This window comes from Festucalex cinctus, chromosome 8, assembly GCF_051991245.1.
Source record: "Festucalex cinctus isolate MCC-2025b chromosome 8, RoL_Fcin_1.0, whole genome shotgun sequence".
Lineage (NCBI taxonomy): Eukaryota > Metazoa > Chordata > Actinopteri > Syngnathiformes > Syngnathidae > Festucalex > Festucalex cinctus.
The window spans coordinates 646138-667186 of NC_135418.1; the positions used below are offsets into that span (position 1 = coordinate 646138).

At 39.3% G+C, this 21049-nt stretch overlaps 1 protein-coding gene and 1 long non-coding RNA gene across 14 annotated transcripts in view; one reads left to right on the top strand and one right to left on the bottom strand.

Annotated features, from left to right (window-relative positions):
* The window catches only part of phf2 (PHD finger protein 2), a 628982-nt gene that overhangs the window by 504649 nt on the left and 103284 nt on the right, over nt 1–21049 (bottom strand). For 9 of the 13 annotated variants that reach the window (XR_013284755.1, XM_077530645.1, XM_077530642.1 and 6 more), the window contains 4 exons: nt 12946–13106; nt 917–1058; nt 631–817; nt 358–520 (listed from right to left, as the gene is read on the bottom strand). Coding sequence is in view for 12 of the 13 variants with exons in the window: in XM_077530645.1 (XP_077386771.1) it covers nt 358–520; nt 631–817; nt 917–1058; nt 12946–13106 (653 nt within the window). In the remaining variant the exon portion in view is untranslated. The remainder of the gene's footprint in view (nt 1–357; nt 521–630; nt 818–916; nt 1059–12945; nt 13107–21049) is intronic. The other 4 variants (XM_077530649.1, XM_077530648.1, XM_077530639.1 and 1 more) reach the window with 2 other exon arrangements.
* LOC144024124 (uncharacterized) lies at nt 2718–4528 on the top strand. Its single transcript, XR_013284684.1, has 5 exons — nt 2718–3127; nt 3238–3284; nt 3381–3431; nt 3506–3540; nt 3614–4528. It is a non-coding gene; the product is annotated as an uncharacterized LOC144024124 (long non-coding RNA).

The following is a 21049-nucleotide window of genomic DNA, read 5'->3' on the forward strand; positions in this document are numbered from 1 at the left end:
GGAAACTTATAAAACATTACAACTGTGTATGATATCACAGATAATAACAGAGCTCCACACGTTTTCTTTAATTGTGGTTTTCTGGAGTAGACCGGAGTACCAGTACATTTGCCAAAACAGTGTATGTAGCCTACATTTTCTTATTTTTAAATGTAGCATTAAAATGGCATTATGCAAAATCATGATTTAAAAAAATATGTTTTTAAAAAAAAAACTATGTAAAGGGTTGAAATTGTTTAGAAATATTATATGAATATTGGGCATGTTCACATACGATTGAAAAATAAGATAATACAGAACACTGAAATATGATTTAACATAGCTCATGTGACATGAAGGCAGTGATGCATTTATAACCTGATGGGATGAACAAAGTTTGTCCTTGCTTCAGAGAGCATTTGTAACACTTGTCCACTTGGTCAGCAAAGAACATTTCACTGTGATTGGATGATGACCTCCAGCGCTCATACAGAGAAAGGTTGGCAGAGGTGGGCTTGATGAGAAAGAAAATCTTTTCTCCCTGGAAATACACGACATCCATTTGTTGTACTAACAGTGAAATATTTTCAGGTTTGAAAGAAAATTGGGCAAATCTGAACACGGGTTGACCGCTCCAAAATCAGTTTGTACCTTTAATACATGATACCAGACAGAGGCACCTCCACACTCAATGTGGAAGTCTGTGTAGCTGTCTTTGACACAGATCAGACAGTATTTAGTGACTTTTGGCTTTCCAAGCAGAGCATCTTCAGGCCAGTAGTTTTCAACCCAAGACAAGCTCTGCACAATTTGAGGGCTCTTCACAATACTATTCATCCTGTTCCAGAGAAAAAAAGTTCAAAATAAATTTGGGCATGGATGTCTTTACACTGTCAAAAATGTAGAATATTGTTTAAGTACTCCACTGTGCGTGTACCTTGAGTCAGAGAACTCCAGATTGATTATATTTAATACTTTCTTTCTGTTTGTGCTGTAATAATAATCAACAAACTCTTTAAGCTTCATCTTGCAATGAGTCTGTTTAGTAACATCAACAACATCAACTGCGACATCAGGACCTGAGATGTAAAAAAACAAAACATGACAAAATTACGAATGTTCATGAAAACCTCAGCAAATTTCCATCCATCTTTCCATCTATTTTAACTCATTTGCTCCCAATAACATGTAAATACGTTTTTTCTTTTTGTTTTAAGTGTCCCAAAGACGTATTTATACGTTTTTTTTTGTTTGTTTTTTTGTTTTTTAAATGCTAGAGCATACAGAAGGCTTTGATGTAGCCTCTCAACTGCAAAGAACGGTTGCAGAAATGGTAGTTATTACACAAACGGCCAGCAAGTGGCAGCAGAGCAAAGGAGATCCACCAGGCCCATCAAAAAAATGCTAAATTACTTAGAATTTTAAATAGATTTGTGAAAACTGATGAAACTTTGCTTTCTTCTAATGCTAATTGCTGCAAAATGGAAACAGATAGAAACATACTTTTTTCTTGATGAAAGAAAAATCTTTCTTTTGATAGGTTCCATGCTTTTATAGTAATTGAACACACTATTCTGTGGGCCTTGCAAAATCAGATAAAATTCAGTAAAACAGCCGGGAGCGAACGGGATTGCTTCTGTGGCTGGGAGTGAATGAGTTAAAGTAAAAGAAGAGCCCAGATTTAACGTCATTTGGATCACACATTAATGCCCAATTTGGGTGGAACAATTTTATTTTTATTTTGGCTTGTCTCAGAGGTTGCCACGGGGCCTTTTCATTCTAATGCCTGGTAGAAAAAACATAACGATTTTTCAAATCTTAAAAAGATATTTTATCTTTGCCAGACCCCACAAATAACGATAAAAAAAATGGGCATTTAACAGTTTTGGTCGTATTGTGTGTGGAGTACTCAGATAATCTCATCACAGCGCCGCACACTCAAGTCAACTCAACTCAACTTTATTTATAAAGTGCTTTAAGAACAGGCATTGCTGTATACAAAGTGCTGTACATAAACATAAATATCGGTTGTGCAGTAAAGAATGAGGTAACAAAACAAGAACAAAGCAAACATTTTGAAGTGCATATACATTTTTTTTTACAAGTAAATACATTTTATATCAGTAAATTAATAAGAAGTAGGCGAGTGAATAAAGAAAAATAAATAAGTAGACTAAACATCAAATTCATACACACCACAAAACACCAAAAACAAATCTCATGGTGCACCAAAAGCCAAAGAAAACGTGTTTTAAGACGTGTTTTAAAAGAGGATAAAGAGGGGGGATTGTCTAATATCTAGTGGAAGGTCGTTCCAAAGGGAGGGACCGGCAACAGCAAAGGCTCGATCTCCTCTAAGCCTCCGCTTAGCCCTCGGTACCTCCAATTGAATCTGGTCTGCTGACCTGAGGCACCGGGAAGGTGTGTAAGGGTGCAAGAGCTCGGCGAGATAAGGTGGGGCAAGACCATTGAGAGATTTGAAAACAAATAGAAGAATCTTAACTCTTTGGCCGCCAAAAACGACATATGACGTTTAGTATAAACCTAGGGTATGCCGCCAAAAACATCATTTGACGTTAATTATGTTTTCTAATGGAAACGAGTGGAGGAAAGCCTTGGGCAGCTGTGCTCCAAGTATCAAGCCAATCGGGTTACTATAATGAGTATTCCTGGCCACTAGATGGCTGTGATGAGTCTTTTGGACAAGATCGGGTAGAAGACAACAGTAGAAGGAGAGAGGCTGAGCTAGAGTGTTGAGGGGTAGAGAATGGCTAACTTGGCTAAGGGAGTCAAAAAGGCTACAGATGGCAATCAGCTCTTGCTTGATCCTTATTTTCAAAGCTCAAAAGCATCGACCAGTGCTCAAGAGCACAGTGATGACGGGGTTAAGTCATAGTTGAAGCGGTGATGCGGCCGTTTCGACCACGTCCTAAGGCCCCACCGGCTAGCGATGCTAATAACGTCCTAAGGCCTCACCGGCTAGCGATGCTAACACCGGACAAAATTGGTGCACAACGGAGCACGTCTGCACAGATGACGTTTCATCGGACGATGACGACTACTATGGGTCCGATGCAAGACAGTCTTGGACAGTCTTTTGTCCTCCAAAGAACGTGAAGTTAAGCGCTAACATGCTAAGAGATTGCTAGTAAGATTACTTTCCTAACTTTTCGGGCGATCTGCTAGCAGCGTGTGTAAATGTGCTGATATACACTAGAACATCTATTACCTATACAAACGTGAATGTATATTTTATAGATCGTGCTCACAGCAACGTCCGACCGCTGGTTCTACGACAAAGAAAGGTAAAAAACAAAAAACAAAAAAAAACGTTTTCAATACACCGCAACAATAAAAGAAAAGTCTTCCGATAGTATTGTAATTGTATATGTTTCTTTCAGCTCATACTCATAGGGCCCAAAGTGACCCTTCTCACAGTGAGCAGAACAAAGGTAAAAAGAAAAAGAAAAGATTCTCCACAGCACTAATAAAATATTTGATGGTAAACGTCTTCTATAATTTACAGAATGTGCATCAACCAATACATCCAAGAAAAAAAAGGTAAACATATGCACACACACATTGCATCACACTGCTCTAAAATAATATATGATATTGAAATGTATATTTGCAGATCCCAAGGATTCTGGCTGGCAGCCAAACATCTTCCCCTTTGCTGCAAAACCAGGACTAACCCCGGGTTTTCACTGGATGCGGTTGCGGTGCGGTTGCGGTGCAGTGCGTCTTGACTGCGTGCTCCGGACGGGTCAATTTTTTTGTCAATCCACACCGGCTCCGCACAGCTGCGGTCCGGCAGCTCCGTCGCCGCCCACTTCCCAACGTGTCTCGCGGGACCGCGCGCGCGCGATCATGTGGCATTTCACAACGAGAGGTGGACTTCTTTTGATTTAACATTTTCTTCTTCTTCTGCTATGAGATTCCATGCAGCATCCTTTTTTTTTGGTTGTCCTTGTAAAGTATATTAATAACGAGAGTCGGGTCAGTGCGGGTCCACTCTTTATTTCTGTCTTCCCCGTCCGGCTGCCGCTCAGTACGGCAAGCGAGACGGGCACAACAAGCAATCGCGAACATCAAACTCACAATACATTACAGTCCTTATAAAAAGGATGTGCCGTGTCATATATTATTTTGTGGTTTTCCACCTCCAATATAAACCTCTCCTCGTCCATGTTCGCTGGTGTCTAAACCGTGAATGAGCACATGGCCCGGCGACGCCCACGTCACGTTTTGCTGAAAAACTTGAGAAATAGGAGCTGGCGAGTGTTTTATTGTGAAAGGTAAACGGAAATTTATTTTGAAACTGCCTCGGTCTTCCTGTCCCACTCGATGTGTTTTGTGCTAGCTTGCCATTTGCCGGAGGCCTACCGCTGCGGCGTCCGGCAAAAATAGAAAATAGGTCTATCCTTGCGGAAGGCTTGCGGCACGCCGCAGGCCTTCCGCAGTCGACACGCAACGCACCCGCAAGCGGTGTAAACTGCACCATTCGAATGAATGGAATCTAATTGCTTGCGTCGCCGGACCGCACCGCAACCGCACCGCAACCGCATCCAGTGAAAACCCGGGGTTAGGGACGCTGCAGCAGAGCTGAATTCCCACCTGCCAGCTGACATCCTGGAGCTCTTCATCACGGATGAACTTCTCCAGCACATCGTTCATCATACCAACCTTTACGCAAATCAGACCATGCAGAAGCAGACCGACAAAAACTGTGGCGCAAATCCTGCTGCATCCCCCTTGCACGCAAGGGATTGCTCCACAATATACCACACAAAAAGAAAAGTGTAGTTGAAACATCCACACAATTGTAAATAGTAACACGTATACACGCCACACATGCGCAGTTGCGCACGTGTAAATAGTTTGTAAAGAGTTTTCCAAATTGTTTGTTCGGATTGCTACTATTGAATGTAAATAAACTGTTATTTTGCAATCAAAAAACACTTTTTTTTAATTGTTGGGGTAGTGTTTTATAGAAGTTTAGGTGTTTGTAGAATCACCCGTGCAAAAAAAAAAAGTGCCAAATTCACTAGATTGCATGAAATAACATCATTTCACAAAAAGCTTGATTTCTCCGTATTTTGGAAGAAAATAGAGGATTTGGGTGAAACAAAGCTGTATTCTATTGTTGATTGTTGAAATCTGAATAAGGTAGAAACAAACTTTCAAACAAAATTCTGTAAATCAGCTGACATTATGGGGTTACCTTTTCCGAAAATGGCTGGCAGTCAAAGAGTTAAAGTGGACTCTAAATTTCACAGGCAGCCAGTGAAGAGAGACCAGGATAGGGGTTATGTGTTCCCTCTTCCGGGCACCAGTAAGGAGACGAGCAGCTGCATTTTGGACAAGCTGGAGACGGTGGAGGGAGGACTGGATGATTCCAAAAAGTGCATTACAGTAATCCAGCTGAGATGTAACAAAGGCATGGATTACTGTTTCTAAGATTGTCTTCCACCATCGGTCAAGAATCCAGTACTCCGAGGGAAAGCTCTCACGTGATCACACGTGACTTCACAAACACTTTTTTTTTTTCATATAACTTTATTGAACAATTTTAAACAATACAAAAAATAACACTACACACTACAAACACTATGCAAAAATGTTATTGACAGAGAACAAAACAAACAAACAAAGAAGTTCTCAAAGCGTTCTTGTTGATAGTGACTTCACAAACACGAAAACCAAACACTTCCGAATATGCATCGATGTTTGCCGAATGTTTCTGAAGATGACAGCAGATGGCAGCTGTGTTAAAGTGTTTGCGAGGAAATAATTGTTTTGGAAATGATTTTGTGGTGCCTGGGCAACCCACGTTTATGGAAAAATGACATTGTGTAGGCATACATACAGGCTGTTTAAAAAAAGAAAAAGAAAAAAAAATACACAGAGAAAGAGGGGCTCGAACCTGTGACCACGAACTTGCAGGTTAAAAACACTAACCTCCACCCCATGCAGGACCACACATTGTATTCAAATGAGGAGAATACGGGGTCAATAGTTGAGACAACTTTCCAGCTGGCACAGTGGAACAGAGCAACACCTCCACCTTGAAAACTAGTATGGAGTTAGAATCATGCCAAAACCCCGTAAACATTAAAAACGTGATCTACGTACAAAACGTGATCTACGTACACAAAACGTGATCTACGCACACAAGACCTGATCTACACACACAAAACGTGTAATCTACTCACACAAAACGTAACCTATGCACACAAAACGTGATCTACGCACACAAAACCTGATCCACACACAGAAAGATGCTGCAATACATTCCGTAACTGCAGCAGCATGGTAACAACAAGGCGTCCATATGACCAACAGTTGACCAATCACAGCGTAGTAGTTCTTAATCGAGTTGGCCAAACTCTCTCTCTCTCAATACAGCGGTGATTCAACAGCGCCCCCTGCTGTAAAGTTTACTGACTTTGCACGTGTGGATCTTGGGTTTTCGGCACGTAGAACTGCTCGGCAGAATATCACTGCCAAAAGTCACGTGACTTCGTAGTTGTAGAATTGCTTTTTACGTACGCAAAACATTTTTTTGCACTTGAAAGATATTTTTTGTACTCTAAAGTTTTTCTGTTGTATATTTGAAAGGTTTTTTTTTTTTAATTGAAGATATGCTTCTTTGTGTGTACAGATCATGTTTTGTGTGCGTCGATCACGGAGTTTGTCAAATCAAGTTTATTTATATAGCCCTTAATTACACAAAAGTCTCAAAGGGCTTCACATGACCACAGTTGACAAATAGCAACGACATCCCCTGATCAAACCACAAAAGAGCAAGGAAAAACTTAAAAAAAAAAATAAATATCAGGGAAAAAAAAAAAGAAACCTTGAGAAGAGGCCGCAGATGTGGTAATCCCACTTCCAGGATGACCAGGCTGCAATGGATGCCGAATGGGCAACAATTTACATAGTTTATGATACTAAACATTAGTACTAGAATCGTGCAAAAGTCCATTGAGGAAGTTGAAGCCCTACAAGAAGACGTTGTCAGGGAAATGGGTCATCATCCAAATCCAGCCCGGACGAACGGGGCAGTTATCTTCATGGCAGCAACTTCAAGGTAATGGTCCACCCCGGATCTCATCACGATCAACCAGCGTAGAACCCGTAAAACAGCATCCAAACAGTCACTGACACCTAACTCCCCCTCCAAGCCGTGGAGAAAATAGGGAAAGAAAGCAGCGGATGTTTTAAGTTTTCTAGGTCAGGTGGTAACAAAGAGTTTATCTTTTACAAACCCCCAGAAAAAAAACCCACAAACTGTAAGGTCAGGAGATCTAGGAAGCCAAGCACAAAGCGCATTTTTTATGCTGTCGCTGAAAGACCCATGAGTCTGTCAGTGTCACGTGACAATGATAGAAAACTGGGAAATCTAATCTTTCAAACACCCACTCCCTCATTCTGATTCATACATTTACTTACGAAAGATTTGATCTTGAAATTGGGTCATTCTTTTTGAATCACCCTGTATATTGGTGAAAACTCCTACCATTCTAGAGCGGTTGTTTTAACCAAAGAATCTGTCGGACACATAACTACCAGCTAGATTGGTCAAATTTAACCCTTTTTTGGTAGATTTGACCAATCTTTTTTTAGAGTGTATGAGTGTTGTTGTTTTGTTTTTTTTTTGTTTTTTTGGGGGGGGGGGTTTCCCCCATCGAAGGACAGTTTGGAGTGAATGTGCGTTTCAAATGCACCGAAAGTCAAATATAATTAAATATTTAAGCAGTACAGAATTTACTCAATATTTCAGTGTTTCATAAAATAATAAAAGATGTCATCTCCGAATAAATAAACAAAATAGGCTATATTACCCCGACGCATGTAAATACATTAAAATACAGTACTAATTGGCTACTAAATCATATTTTATTAAACAAAACTGAGCAGGGAGCGTGAGCAATGAGCTCAGATTTGAGTGGCATGGCCGCACTTGTCCCACGTGCTCCATTCACGCAAACGCTCCCTTGTCCTGCCTCTTTTTTTTTTTTTGGCTCTGCCTCCCCGACAACCAGTGCCGACGCGGTTCTCTTTGCTATGACAGCACGCGATGATCGGGTGGTGGCTTGTCAAGTTCGGACTTGTAGTGTGACTACACCTCCGGTCCACGACACAGAGCGAATTTTTCAGCTAATCTAACAACGCGACTGTCGTTAAAGACAAAAAAGTCGTGTAGTTTGAGCTTGGCATTAGCTGGCTGCTCCTCACTTGCAAGATTAACGTATCGTCCTGTGTCATCGTCAGTATCAGTCAGGTGTAAATAGGAAAAAACACAGGACTTGTGCTTGGGACCAATTCTGGCCACTCATGTTCACAATCATGCTCAGTAACTAGGTTGTGACTGACAAATTATGTTTTTGTTTTTTTTCGCTGAAAACGCTTTTCAGTGAGCGTTTTATGCCAGGATCCCTCTATGGCAGGGGTGTCAACCTTATGTTAGCTCAGGGGCCGCATGGAGGAAAATATATTACCAAGTGGGCCGCATCGGGAAAATAATGGTATATAACTTAAAAACGATTGCCGTCAATTATACGCAGATTTTTGCTATTTGTGGGTCAGCCCTATATTACGGAGCTCAACTGTAATCATATTGTTCCAAAAAAATAATACAAATGCAAATAGAATGAGGCAACTCTGAGTTCTGGACGTGTTAAATCACATGTTTTGCATATATATTGTTCCCAGAATGCATTGCGTGGCGCAGTTAATGACGTTATAAGGACGCTAATCCTCGTCATATCTATTTGTTACCAGTAATTTAATTTGTGTCGTATTTAACACGTTTGTCAGTCTATGATTAAAATAATAATAATAATAATAATAATAATACTTATTATTATTGTTATTATTGTTATTATTATTATTATCATTATTATTATTATTAAACAAACCTTAACTTTAAGTTGTGTGTGAAATAATTACACCCAGGACGATTCCCATGTACAAGTTGCATTGCTCATCTGAGGACTGCTTGTGAAATTACAAATTTTATATATTTTGATTGTGGCCGGCTGATTAATTAGTCCGACATTGCATTTTTTTTTTTTAGCTTTACAAAATCATCTCGCGGGCCGGATTAAACCCCTTTGCGGGCCTGAACCGGCCCGCGGGCCTTATGTTTGACACCCCTGCTCTATGGGGATTGAGAGCCTAGCAAAGAACGAACTATTATCTCAGTATCGTGAATCGGGACTTGCAGAAGTTAGGTTTGCATTTAACAGTGACTGGTTTTTCTTGATGGACTTTGCTTTTATTTCAGTGTTGATGCTTCTGACAACATGATGCAGACCAATCTTTGAGTAGCACTCTGAAAAATACCTTATGAAAGAAAATTTATTCATTTATTATTTATATATTTTGTATTTATTGTAGGGCTGTCAAAGTTAAAGCGTTAAAAGATTAATTAATCATAGAATAAAAAAATTTCAACCGCAATTGAGCCTTGAACGTAACCGCGGATGGTTACATTGAAGGCTGCGCAGGTGATTAGGTCAATGCTCGGCATTTCCTACGCCTGTTGTTCCAAAATGAGCGGGGTGACTCCAGTTTGGTGTGCTCGGTGGTAAATTTCGCTTCAAAAAACACCCCAACGCGACTTTAGAGAAAACAAAAGTAATTTGCGTTTAATTAATTAATAATTGCTGAATTGCACCCAATTGATATGATGCTGTTACGTTTTGAGCAATACATGCATGCATGCATTGCGTATATGCACTTAATCAATGTTTGCAAATGACATTCAGATAATAAAATGTGTTAATGTCAAAATATTACGGTATTTTGTATTTATTTTATATTATATTATGCAAATATGCAAGTAATTTAGCTGATTAATCGTGATTAATCAAAATTACGAAGTGTGATTAATCAGATTAAAAATTTTAATCGTTTGACAGCACTAAATTATTTATTATTTATTTATTTATTATTTATTTTCATTTCATTTTCTTCTTAACTCGAGCTGTTTGTACACACGCATTTTGATTGGCTAGCATTGGGCTAGCATCTGATTTACACCCAATTCACACTGGCTGCGAAACGGACGCGGTGCATCTTGCGTACGGTGCCCGTACGGACGCTGCAAGGATACAACGCATTCACGTCTACGTGTCAATTCACACCAGCTGCGGTGCAGTGCGTCTGCGGTGTGGAACTGATGCGGCGATTCGGAAGGTTTCCGCAAGCGTTCTATTTTTTCCGGCCGCCGCATGCGGATTTTCATGAAGCTGAAGAAATAACACGAGCCGGACAGGAAGTCGGGCGTCTCGCATCAAGGTAAATCTAGTATATTTCAAAATAAAACCGTTTGCAAACTCGTTTTTTGGGGAGGGAAGCTAGCTAACTACATAGCATGACATGAGTCGGACATTTAAGACAAAAAAAAATGATCTCAGTATAAATTAAACATGACAAAATAACTATTTAAACACAAAACGTACTTACCCATGGTAGAAGAGCCATGGTTGAAATCCCAGAAATAATGTCCAATAAGCATTACGATGTTACAACAGGCAAGCATGGCTATTGTGTACAAAATAGGACTCTATACACACGGTTGTTATCGCGTGAACTCAACTCTCCAGCGTGAACCCCCGTGATCATGTGGTCGGCGGGTGCAGATTTCACACAATGCACGCGGTGTCAATTGCAGTGCGTGCGGAAGCCGTACGGAAGACGCACCGCATCCTTATGATTTTGGCATAATTCACAGCGGGCGGCATGAATGACACATGCATGCTTCTCTCGTTAAGTACAGAGCTGTATGGATACTCAGCTAGACGTAGCAAGTGTACTCCGTGTGCGTGGTGATGTGAGAGTATGTAAAAGGACGCCCAACAAAGTAATTTGTGTCTTTCAGTCATAATCATCAAAATTGAAATAAATAAAGGTTTGAAATATTTCACACTTTGTGTTTAGTGAGTGAACTGTTATAACATACAAGTTTAACTTTGGAAATATATTATTGAAATAAATGGACATTTCCTCCATATTCATATTTTTCTGGCATGCACCTACCTGTACATGCTCACTTAATTAACATTTTTAAAATGGCGCCTGTCTAGTTAACTCATTCACTCCCAGCCATTTTCACAAAGGCAACCGCCTTCGCTCGTGGCTGTTTTACTGGATTTTGACTGATTTTGCAAGGTCCACAGAATATTGTGTTCTATTGCTATAAAAACATGGAACCTACCAAAAGAAAGACTAGAGTCTCTTCTTTCATCAGGAAGAAAAAGTATATTTCTATCTGTTTCCGTTTTGCAGCAATTAGCTAGGTTTCATCATTATTCACAAATCTGCTTAGAATTGTGGTAAACAGCTTGTTTTCAGCATGCCCCTGGTTGAGCTATTATACTCTGCTGCCACCTGTTGGCCGTTTTTGTCATTACTACAATTTTTCACCCATTCTCTTCAGTTGAGAAGCTGCATCAAAGCCTTCTGTATGCTCTATCATAAATAAATAAATAAATAAATAAATAAAAAATAAAAAACATGAAAAACTAGAAAATGCCATTTCTGGAGAAATGGCATGTGAAGGCTGAAAGGCTAAATAAAAACCCGTGGAATGATTAGGAATAATATTGAATGATGTTGAATGATACTGGAATATATTGAAGTTGGAATGAAGTAAATTGAATGAATAATGTGGAAGTAAATGGAAAATGTAGAACGTGGGAATAATCGGCGACGAAATCGTGAATTGTGGGTAAGGTGTGAATTTTGGAACTGAAAAGCTTGAATAGTTCAAGGCGTGAATTACTGGATTATATTGAAGTTGGAATGAAGTCAGTCCGATGAAAAATGTGAAGTAAATGGAAAATGTAGAATGTGGGAATAATCGGCGACGAAATTGGGAATTGTGGGGAAGGTGTGAATTTTGGAAGTGAAAAGTTGGAAGAGCTCATGGGATGAATTGCTGGAATATATTGAAGCTGGAATGAAGTGAATCGGATGAATAATGTGGAAGTAAATGTGAAATTTTGAATCTCCAATTAAGAATAATGGGGAATAAATCGGGTACGAAATCGGGAATTGTGGGTAAGGCGTGAATCGTAGGAATAAGAAAAATGGAAGCACCCTTGGAACGAATACTCGGAATAGTTTGAAATTGGAACGGAGTGAATCGGATGAAAAATGTGGAAGTAGTAGCGCGCCGAGGAATAAAATGGAATAATAAGAATAACGGAAATGGTGTAAATGGCCTCCAGCCTTCACACAAAAATGTATAAATACGTCTTTGGGTTACTTAACCTTTAATGCCTTTAAAATAGAATGTATTTATACATTTTTGGTTGAGTTAAGAACAATTCCATGATTATTTCATTAATGTAATGACAAATTAAATATTTTTTTACGTTACTACAAACTGAAATCACCAAAAAAGCACTATGTGTTTTGATTGTGTTTAATTTTAGAGGTTCCACAGTACATGGTTAGGAAATGTCAACAGGTACTGTATTTTTTTTTTTTTCGATTTTTTTTTTTTAAAATATTTTTTATTTTTAAATATTTTTTATTTATATTTCTCTATATATATTTACATTTTATATTTATAAATATTTTATATATATATATATATATATATATATTTTTTTTTTAACCCTCTTAAAAAAAACAGGTACTGTATTAACTCCAGCTTCTTATACTGGTACCAGGTATTGCATATGCGAATTCTTACTTTCATGAATTTACATGTATGTTATGTAATAATTCACTTTCGTGAATTACTGGATTATATTGAAGTTGGAATGAAGTCAGTCCGATGAAAAATGTGAAGTAAATGGAAAATGTAGAATGTGGGAATAATCGGCGACGAAATTGGGAATTGTGGGGAAGGTGTGAATTATGTAACATTTACATTATGACAAAAACAGTGTTGACATTACTGCGGCGATAGTTTAAATCCAGATAATCAGTCAAATGTTTTCTTACCAACATAATTTTCAACGTCACTGATGTAGAAGCTGGAAGGTGGCATAGACATGCCCAAACCATCTTTTTTCTGAATCAGGATGGGTTCCTCAAAACCATTGTCTTCCAGGTAATCCATTGTCAGCTGATTCCCACTTAGCTTAACAACGATATCATCAGAACTGGAAACAACACACAGGTGTTAAAGGTTGATGCGATAAATTGCCTTTTAATAACTGTTAAAGCAGTGTAAAGATCTGAAAAGTCAGCAGAGCAAGACAATGTGTTGCGCTTAAGTAGGCGTGTCAATTGGTTTTCATCACAGGCCATGCAGTAATTATGCTTGGTTTCAGAGAGCTGCTAATAACTGTGAAACCTTATATATGTATATGTTGCACTTTGGTTCAATGAAGGTCACAGTTTGGTTCACATTGGGTACATTAAGGGAGTGACATTAAAAAAAAACACACACACACAGCAAAGTCCTCTTTTGGAATTAATTTAGTGATGTTTGAAATGGAACCTGAAAAAAAAGAAAACAGATTGCAATCAACTGAGTTTTGGTGTATCCAATGATTCATATTTAAAAATCTAAATTCCAATGCATGTACCTTTACACCCCTCATAATCGTTCTGTCTAGAGTTCGATACCATTTTTTTCAGATTCGGATAGTCAAATGTTGAGTATACCGATACTAATAATAGTACAGGCGGCAGCAACACATATATATATATATATATATATATATATATATATATATATATATATATATATATATATATATATATATATATATATATATATATATATATATATAAACGGTGGTACATTTTGCTTTAAAAAACACGGGACTTTAGATAAAACAAAAGTAATTTGCGTTTAATTAATTAATAATTGCTGAATTGCGCCCAATTGATATGCGATGCATTTAATCAATGTTTGCAAATGACATTCAGATAAAAAAATGTGTGAATGTCAAAATATTACGTTATTTTGTATTTATTTTATATTACGCAAATACGCAAGTAATTTAGCTGATTAATCGTGATTGATCAAAATTTTAAAGTGTGTTTAATCAGATTAAAAACTTTAATCGTTTGACAGCACTAATTTAAATTAGCAGCATGGAGGAGCTATTTAGACTGTGTCTCACCACTACCACCCGTAACTTGCTTTGAAAGAACACACTCGGTTAGTCCTTAGCACCAACAGGTGTCCATAGGCACTCTGAAACCTCCGTGAGAGTAAAGAGCTGAATGGATGCCGTCTTGTCAGTTGGAGTGAACCCAGGCCTATTTATCTTTAAATGTGAGGCGTATTTTATTCAGCATCTCCACAATATCTCATAAGGGTGAAAGCGAAAGTACCGATGTGTTCGCTGTAACAGTAGAGCGGCCTCAGCTGCGTCATGGCGCATCCGAGAACTTAACAAAATAAAAGCGTCCAACGTCGTGAAAAGCAGTCACCATAACACAATTTAGCAGTAATAAATTCAATTATACTGCATATATTTGTGGGCATTGGCGTCAAGTTGTATTTTATAATTTTAAAATGTGCAGAAAATCGCAAGTTACTTATTGTTTAAAATCACCCCGCTCTTAATATGAAAAGAACACATCGATCGTTTCTGGTTCCTATGCAGTAAAAAGTCGTCATTTTACAATGCACATCCTATTTCACTTAACAAAATAAAAGCATCCGCGAATGCAAATATTTGTGGGGACTGTGTTGTATTTTACAGTTTTAAAAATGTGCAGAATTTCACAAGTTAATTCATGTTAAAAATTAGGCATCTCCTAATATGAAAAGAAAAATGCACTGAGCTGTCACTATTGTCTTTCAAATGCAATTATGACAATTTGTAGTGACAGAAAATGACCAAAACAAGTCAGTCACACTTTGGTTTGGTTTTACAGTACAGTACATATTTTATTTTATTTTTTTTTACTATTTTTTTATTGAATTGTTATGAAATTACTGTATCAATGACTAAAAAATAAAACCATATTTAAATTAGGGGGAAACATTTTTTACATTTTATTGTAAATTTATAATTTATAAATTGAAGTATAAAAAATTTGATTAATGTGCGATTAATAGCCAGGTAATTATTGAAGTCATGCGATTAATTACGATTAAAAATTTTAATCGATTGACACCTTTAATATATATATATATATATATATATATATATATATATATATATATATATGCTGTCAAACGATTACAATTTTTAATCTGATTAATCACACTTTTTAATTTTGATTAATCACGATTAATCAGCTAAATTACTTGCGTATTTGTGTAATATAAAATAAATACCAAATACCGTAATATTTTGACATTAACGCATTTTATTATCTGAATGTCATTTGCAAACATTGATTAAATGCATGTACGCAATTGCATGCATGCGTGTATTGCTCAAAACATCACAGCATCATATCAATTGGGTGCAATTAAGCAATTATTAATTAAACGGAAATTATTATTATTTTTTTAAATCCCGTCGGGCTGTTTTCTAAAGCGAAATTTACCACCGAGCACACCAACTGAAGTCACCCCGCTCATTTTGGAACAACAGGCGTAGGAAATGCTGTGCATTGACCTAATCACTGACCTATGCCTTCTATGTAACCATCCGCCGTTACGTTCAAGGCTCAAGTGTGGTCGAAAAAATAGTGCGATTAATCTGCGTTAATACGTGATATGTATATATATATATATATATATATATATTAGGCCTGGGACGTTTTTGAAAACCGTTCAAGCCGATCGGTTCAACAGTTTCGGTTCAGCCCGTCTGTGTTCCGTTCGGTCGCTCTCACACAAGACTTTTTTTTTTTTTTTTTTCCCCCCAATACGCCATGTTGTTGTGTAGCGTTTCGGCGGCGCGTTTGAAATATCAGCAATGGACTTGGAACGAAAATGCGTGGGGTGGCGTGGAATCGGGACCGAAAGGTGAAAAAAAAAAAAAACATTTCCAAGTACTGGTGAGTCTATTTACTTGCTGTTGAACTGTACCGAGCTAACAGCAGTGATAGTAGACTCGCAAAAGTGCTCTACAGAGCAAGATCTGTTACATAAAACGAACGTCGGAATTACAACTGGCTGGAAATCGTTGTTAATGAATGAGTTGTTTGTTTTGTTTCAAACGGGATCTTGGTTTAACGCGATGATATTCGATATTAGCATAGCAGCACTTAAGTCTTGTAAAACTCGTAGGCAGGTAAATCCCCCTCAAAATAACGGTGGAACGTCTGCAACTAAAGCGCATCTTGTCCGTTTCATTTGAAATCCAGTGTGGTGGTGTTTAGAGAATGTGAATGAAGAGATGAGAATGAGAATCAGCTGAGCTCATTCACACATCATGTACACAGTAATATACACGACATTTTACTCTATCCATATTCGATATGACTTATGACACATCCCTGTCTTTTGTTCATCAAATAAAACTTATTTAATAACTTCATCTTATAATTTGAATACTATAATTATAATTTGATCTGAGAATAATTCAAAGATCCACTCCGGGACAATAGAACATAAAATTAATCTATATGCCGATGATATACTACTCTATTTAGAAGAACCCGCTATCTCGCTAGGGGAAGCATTTAACTTAATAACTAAATTCTCTCACTTATCAGATTACTCTATTAACTGGACAAAATCAACATTATTACCTATTACAGAAAATTCATGGAATCCTACAAGTCAGGATCCACACTACTCCTTTCCTACAGGTAATTTAAAATACTTAGGTGTTAAAATTTCACCAAAGTTAACTGAATTAACTAATTTAAATTTTTTACCATTATTGGATAGTATCCGTAGTGATCTGGAGCGCTGGAATAATCTTCCGATCTCTTTAATAGGACGGATAGCTACTATAAAAATGAAAGTTTTACCAAAGATTAATTATTTATTTTCAATGATTCCATTTAAACCTACGTCTAACTGGTTCCAATCGCTGGACTCTGCTATCATAAAATTCTATTGGAATAAAAAAAAAGCCAAAATTAGTCTATCTACTCTTCAGGAAAGTAAATCTAAAGGAGGTTTAGAGGCACCAAACTTTATGTACTATTATATAGCTAATCAACTACAATATCTTGTGCTATGGACACAACCCAACAGAGATACTAACTGTTGGTTGGAATTGGAGCAGAAGGATTGTAATAATCTTAGACTGTTAGATTTACTCTTTATTACAAAATCAATAAAACGACATAATTGTTTTAAAAACCCAATGATAGCCGCCACCCTGACTGCCTGGTGGAAGGCATTAGAAATTACAAATTCCCAATTGGCGCCCTGTGGGCTCTCTCCCATTTGGCATAACCCCGACTTTCAACTTAATAATCAGTCGTTCCATTTAAGCTTATGGGAGCAGAAAGGAATTACACACCTTCATCATCTTTTCTCAGATAATAAGTTTATATCGTATACAAACTTGGTCCAGAAATATGAAATAAAAAAAGGAAATTTCTTACATTATCTGCAAGTTAAAAGTATGGTTAAGAAACAAATCCCAACACTTCAGGATACACTCCAACTGCCTGTCTTAGCTAAAGATATTATAAAGCTTTCCCCAAAAACAATAAAGAAAATATCAAAAATATATGTTATTTTTATACACAAATAAAACGTATTTACCGACTTTAAAATGGGAAAAAGACTTGTCTATAGTTCCGGAACCAGACTTTTGGACCCAAATCTGTGAAAATGTATTTAAAATGACCAAACAGACAAATTTGCAACTTATCCAATATAAGATACTTCATAGAACATATATTACACAATATATGATGAAAAAAATGGGACTCTCTGACTCCGACATTTGTCTCCAGTGCTCACAAAACACTGCCGATACTTATCTTCATGCTTTATGGTCATGTACTCCAGTGATGCATTTCTGGACTAAAATCTTGGAAAAGCTCGCTGATATATTAAACTGTAGGCTTCCTTTATCTCCAAGATTGTGTTTACTAGGTGACTTAACAATAACTGAGCTACCATGTAAACAATCCCAATCTATATTTATAGCCCTTACTATTGCTAAAAAAATAATCCTTGTCAATTGGAAAAATAAACAATCTCTGAATATCGACCACTGGTTAAACTTACTAATAAATTATATCTCAATGGAAAAAATCTCTGCCTTAAATAAAAATCAAGTATCAAGATTTAAACAAATATGGTCTATGTACATAGAGTATTTTAATCTTAATTTGGCAACTTAATCCTGCCAAGATTCTGCCTGTTAACGAGAGCCACCACATCGTTACAACTTCTGTTTTCGCTGCTTCTGTATTTGGTATTTTGTATGATTGTTTTTATTTTTATATAGTCAGGAACCTAGTTGCTGCTAGTGGGCTCAAGCATACCACACTACACGACACTTTACTCGCTAACTCCTTAAGATTTATTTCTAGTGGGCACTAAGCATCAACACTTGGTGTTACTGCATGCTAATTAGTCAATTTTCTTGACGCCGTCCCCCGTGGTCGGGCGGGGGTGGTTCTGCCCCCCCCGTTGTCTGCTCGGTAGCGGTTGCGTCTTGGCCGCTCCCTGGGCCCCCTGTGGGGTGCGGTGTTGGGGTGCTTTCCCTGGTGCCCGGGGCGGTGCCGTCCCGGCGCGGTCCGCTGCTCCGTGCCCGGCGGCGCGGTTCAGGGCGGGTGGGCCTCTGGTGTGCCCCGTGGCTCCCTCTCCCCTCACCCTTCCTCCCCCCCATCGCCTCTCCCTCCTCGCCTCCTCCCGCCCATCCTCCTCTGCCTCCCGGTCCCTTTTCCCTTGTCGCCCCCCCCCCCCCCCCTCCTGCCCTGCAGCCGCCCTTTCGCCTTCTTGTCGTCTTCCCCCCGCTCCCCCCCCCCCCCTTCCCTGTCTGCCCCCCGCCCCCTCCCCCTCCCTCTCCCTGGGCCTGGGGCTCCCTCCCCGGCCCGGGCGTCGGGCTCCGGGGGCCGGGCGGGGGTTTGAGGCCTGCCCCTCCCCGGTAGAACTCCTGGCGCCCCGGGCGGGCTCCGGTGGCCGGTGGGCTGTCCAGTAGCCCTGCTGCGCTGGCGGCCCGCCTATTGTGGTGCCAGATGGGTGGGGTGGGGGCGGGTGGGGGGGGGGGGGGTGCTGGGGGGCGGGCGTGCCACCTACACCCGCCGGGTTGGGTGAGGCCCCGCTGGTCGCTCCTCTTAATCACTTCACTAGTTTTGCACTATACACTTTGTAAATATACACATAGGGCACACAACACATTTCTTGGTGGGGTGGGGAAGGGTGGAAACACCGTCTTCACCCTTCAACTCCCCTCCAATTTTAATGCACTTCATGTCCAAGGGGAGGGGTGAGTTGGGGCGGGGAGCCATCAGAGGGGATGGACTGCAGTGCCTGGCAGCGCTGTGGTCCCCCCGATCTGTGTCCCTGCCCCACCACTTTGTCCCTCCATTTCCTTTTTTAATGCACCACACATATACATATTCATTTTTTTGGGAGGATGCGGGTGTGTCGGAGTAGGGGAAATTTTTTCCCTCTGCTCCGACTCACCTGCTCCCAATTTTAATGCACCACACACACACACTTGTATATACACTGGGTGGGGGCCACATTCACGGTGTAAGGGTAGAGCTCGCCAGTCGGCGAGCTGGCGGACTCAGTAACAGGGTTAGGTGTCACTAGTACGCTGGCGTGACGACCGGGGCCTCTCCCCACCGGGCTCGGTGTTCTGGTGTTCCGCCTTTTCCCCTGGTGCTTCCTCCTCCGCTTCCCCCCTCCCGCCGCTGGGCGACTCTCGCACGGCTGGAGGTGGGGTGGGCACGTTTTCCCTCTCTGCGCTGCTACCCGGTGCCGGTTTCCGGGGGGGTGGCCTTGGTGCTGCCGCGGCCTGGGGGATTTCGGGGGGGGCGGTGCTCGCTTTGCTGTACCGCGGTTGACGGCTTCTTTCTTTGGTGGTGGTCCTTATGCATGCCAGATCCGTCGCACCAGCATCTACTGAAACTCAACAGAAGTAGCCTCTCCCTCCCACAGCCCCTTGAATCAGTGGGTGCTGGGTCTGTGGATCTCACTTTGCTTTATCTATCCTTCCCTCCTTCCTCTCTTTAGTTTTTCCTCTGGTCACTTGAGATCTCAATTTATTGGAAGTTTGAGGTTTCTGGGGTTGGCATAAGACTCTGGTTTTGTAACCACGCAGGAGGGGTTTTGTTGGTGCTGGATTTCACTTTGATGGATTGGATGTACTGGCTTCTATGGATCTCACTCTGCCTTATCGATCCTTCCCTCCTTCCTCTCTTTAGTTTTTCCTCTGGTCTCTTGAGATCTCGCTAAATTTGCTGGAATTTAGAGGCTTCCGGGGTTGGCGTAAGACTTTGATTTTGTAATCATGGGGAAGGCAGGAAGTGTTTGGTCGGTGCTGGATTTCACTTTTATTTATCTTTCTTTTCTTTTCTCTTTATTTTTTTCTATATATATATATATATATATAGAGAGAGAGAGAGAGATGTCAGTCAATTAAAATTTTTAATCGTAATTAATCATGACTTCAATAATTAACTTACAATGAAATGTACAATATATTTCACATTTTTCATACTCGTGTTAACATGAAACTGGGAAGTTATGTTAACCTAAATATGGTTACAATAAAATGTACAATAAAAAAATTTTTTTTCTAATTTTTCATATTCTTGTTAACCTAAAAGTGAGAAGAAATGTAAACCTAATAGAAACATGGTTGCGTTGTTTTTAGTCACTGGTACGGTAATTTCATAACAATTCATAAAATTGTTTAAAATCCAAAATGCTGTACTGTAAAAAAAAAACCGAGTGTAGCATTGATTTGTGTTGGTCATTTTTCTGTCACTACATGACATGATGGTGTTAGTAAGACAATGGTTACAGCTCAAGAGCTGACTAATTTTTAAAATGAAGTAACTTGTGAAATTCTGCAGATTTTTAAAATTGCAAATAAGTAAATAAATAAATAAATAAATACATACAAAAACTTCAGCCAAGTCCCCACAAATACATGCATTGTTATTTAATTTACTACTGCTAAATTGTGTTACAATGACTCCTTTGCACAACATTCAATGCTTTTATTTTGTCAAGTTCAACACGGATGCACATTGTAAA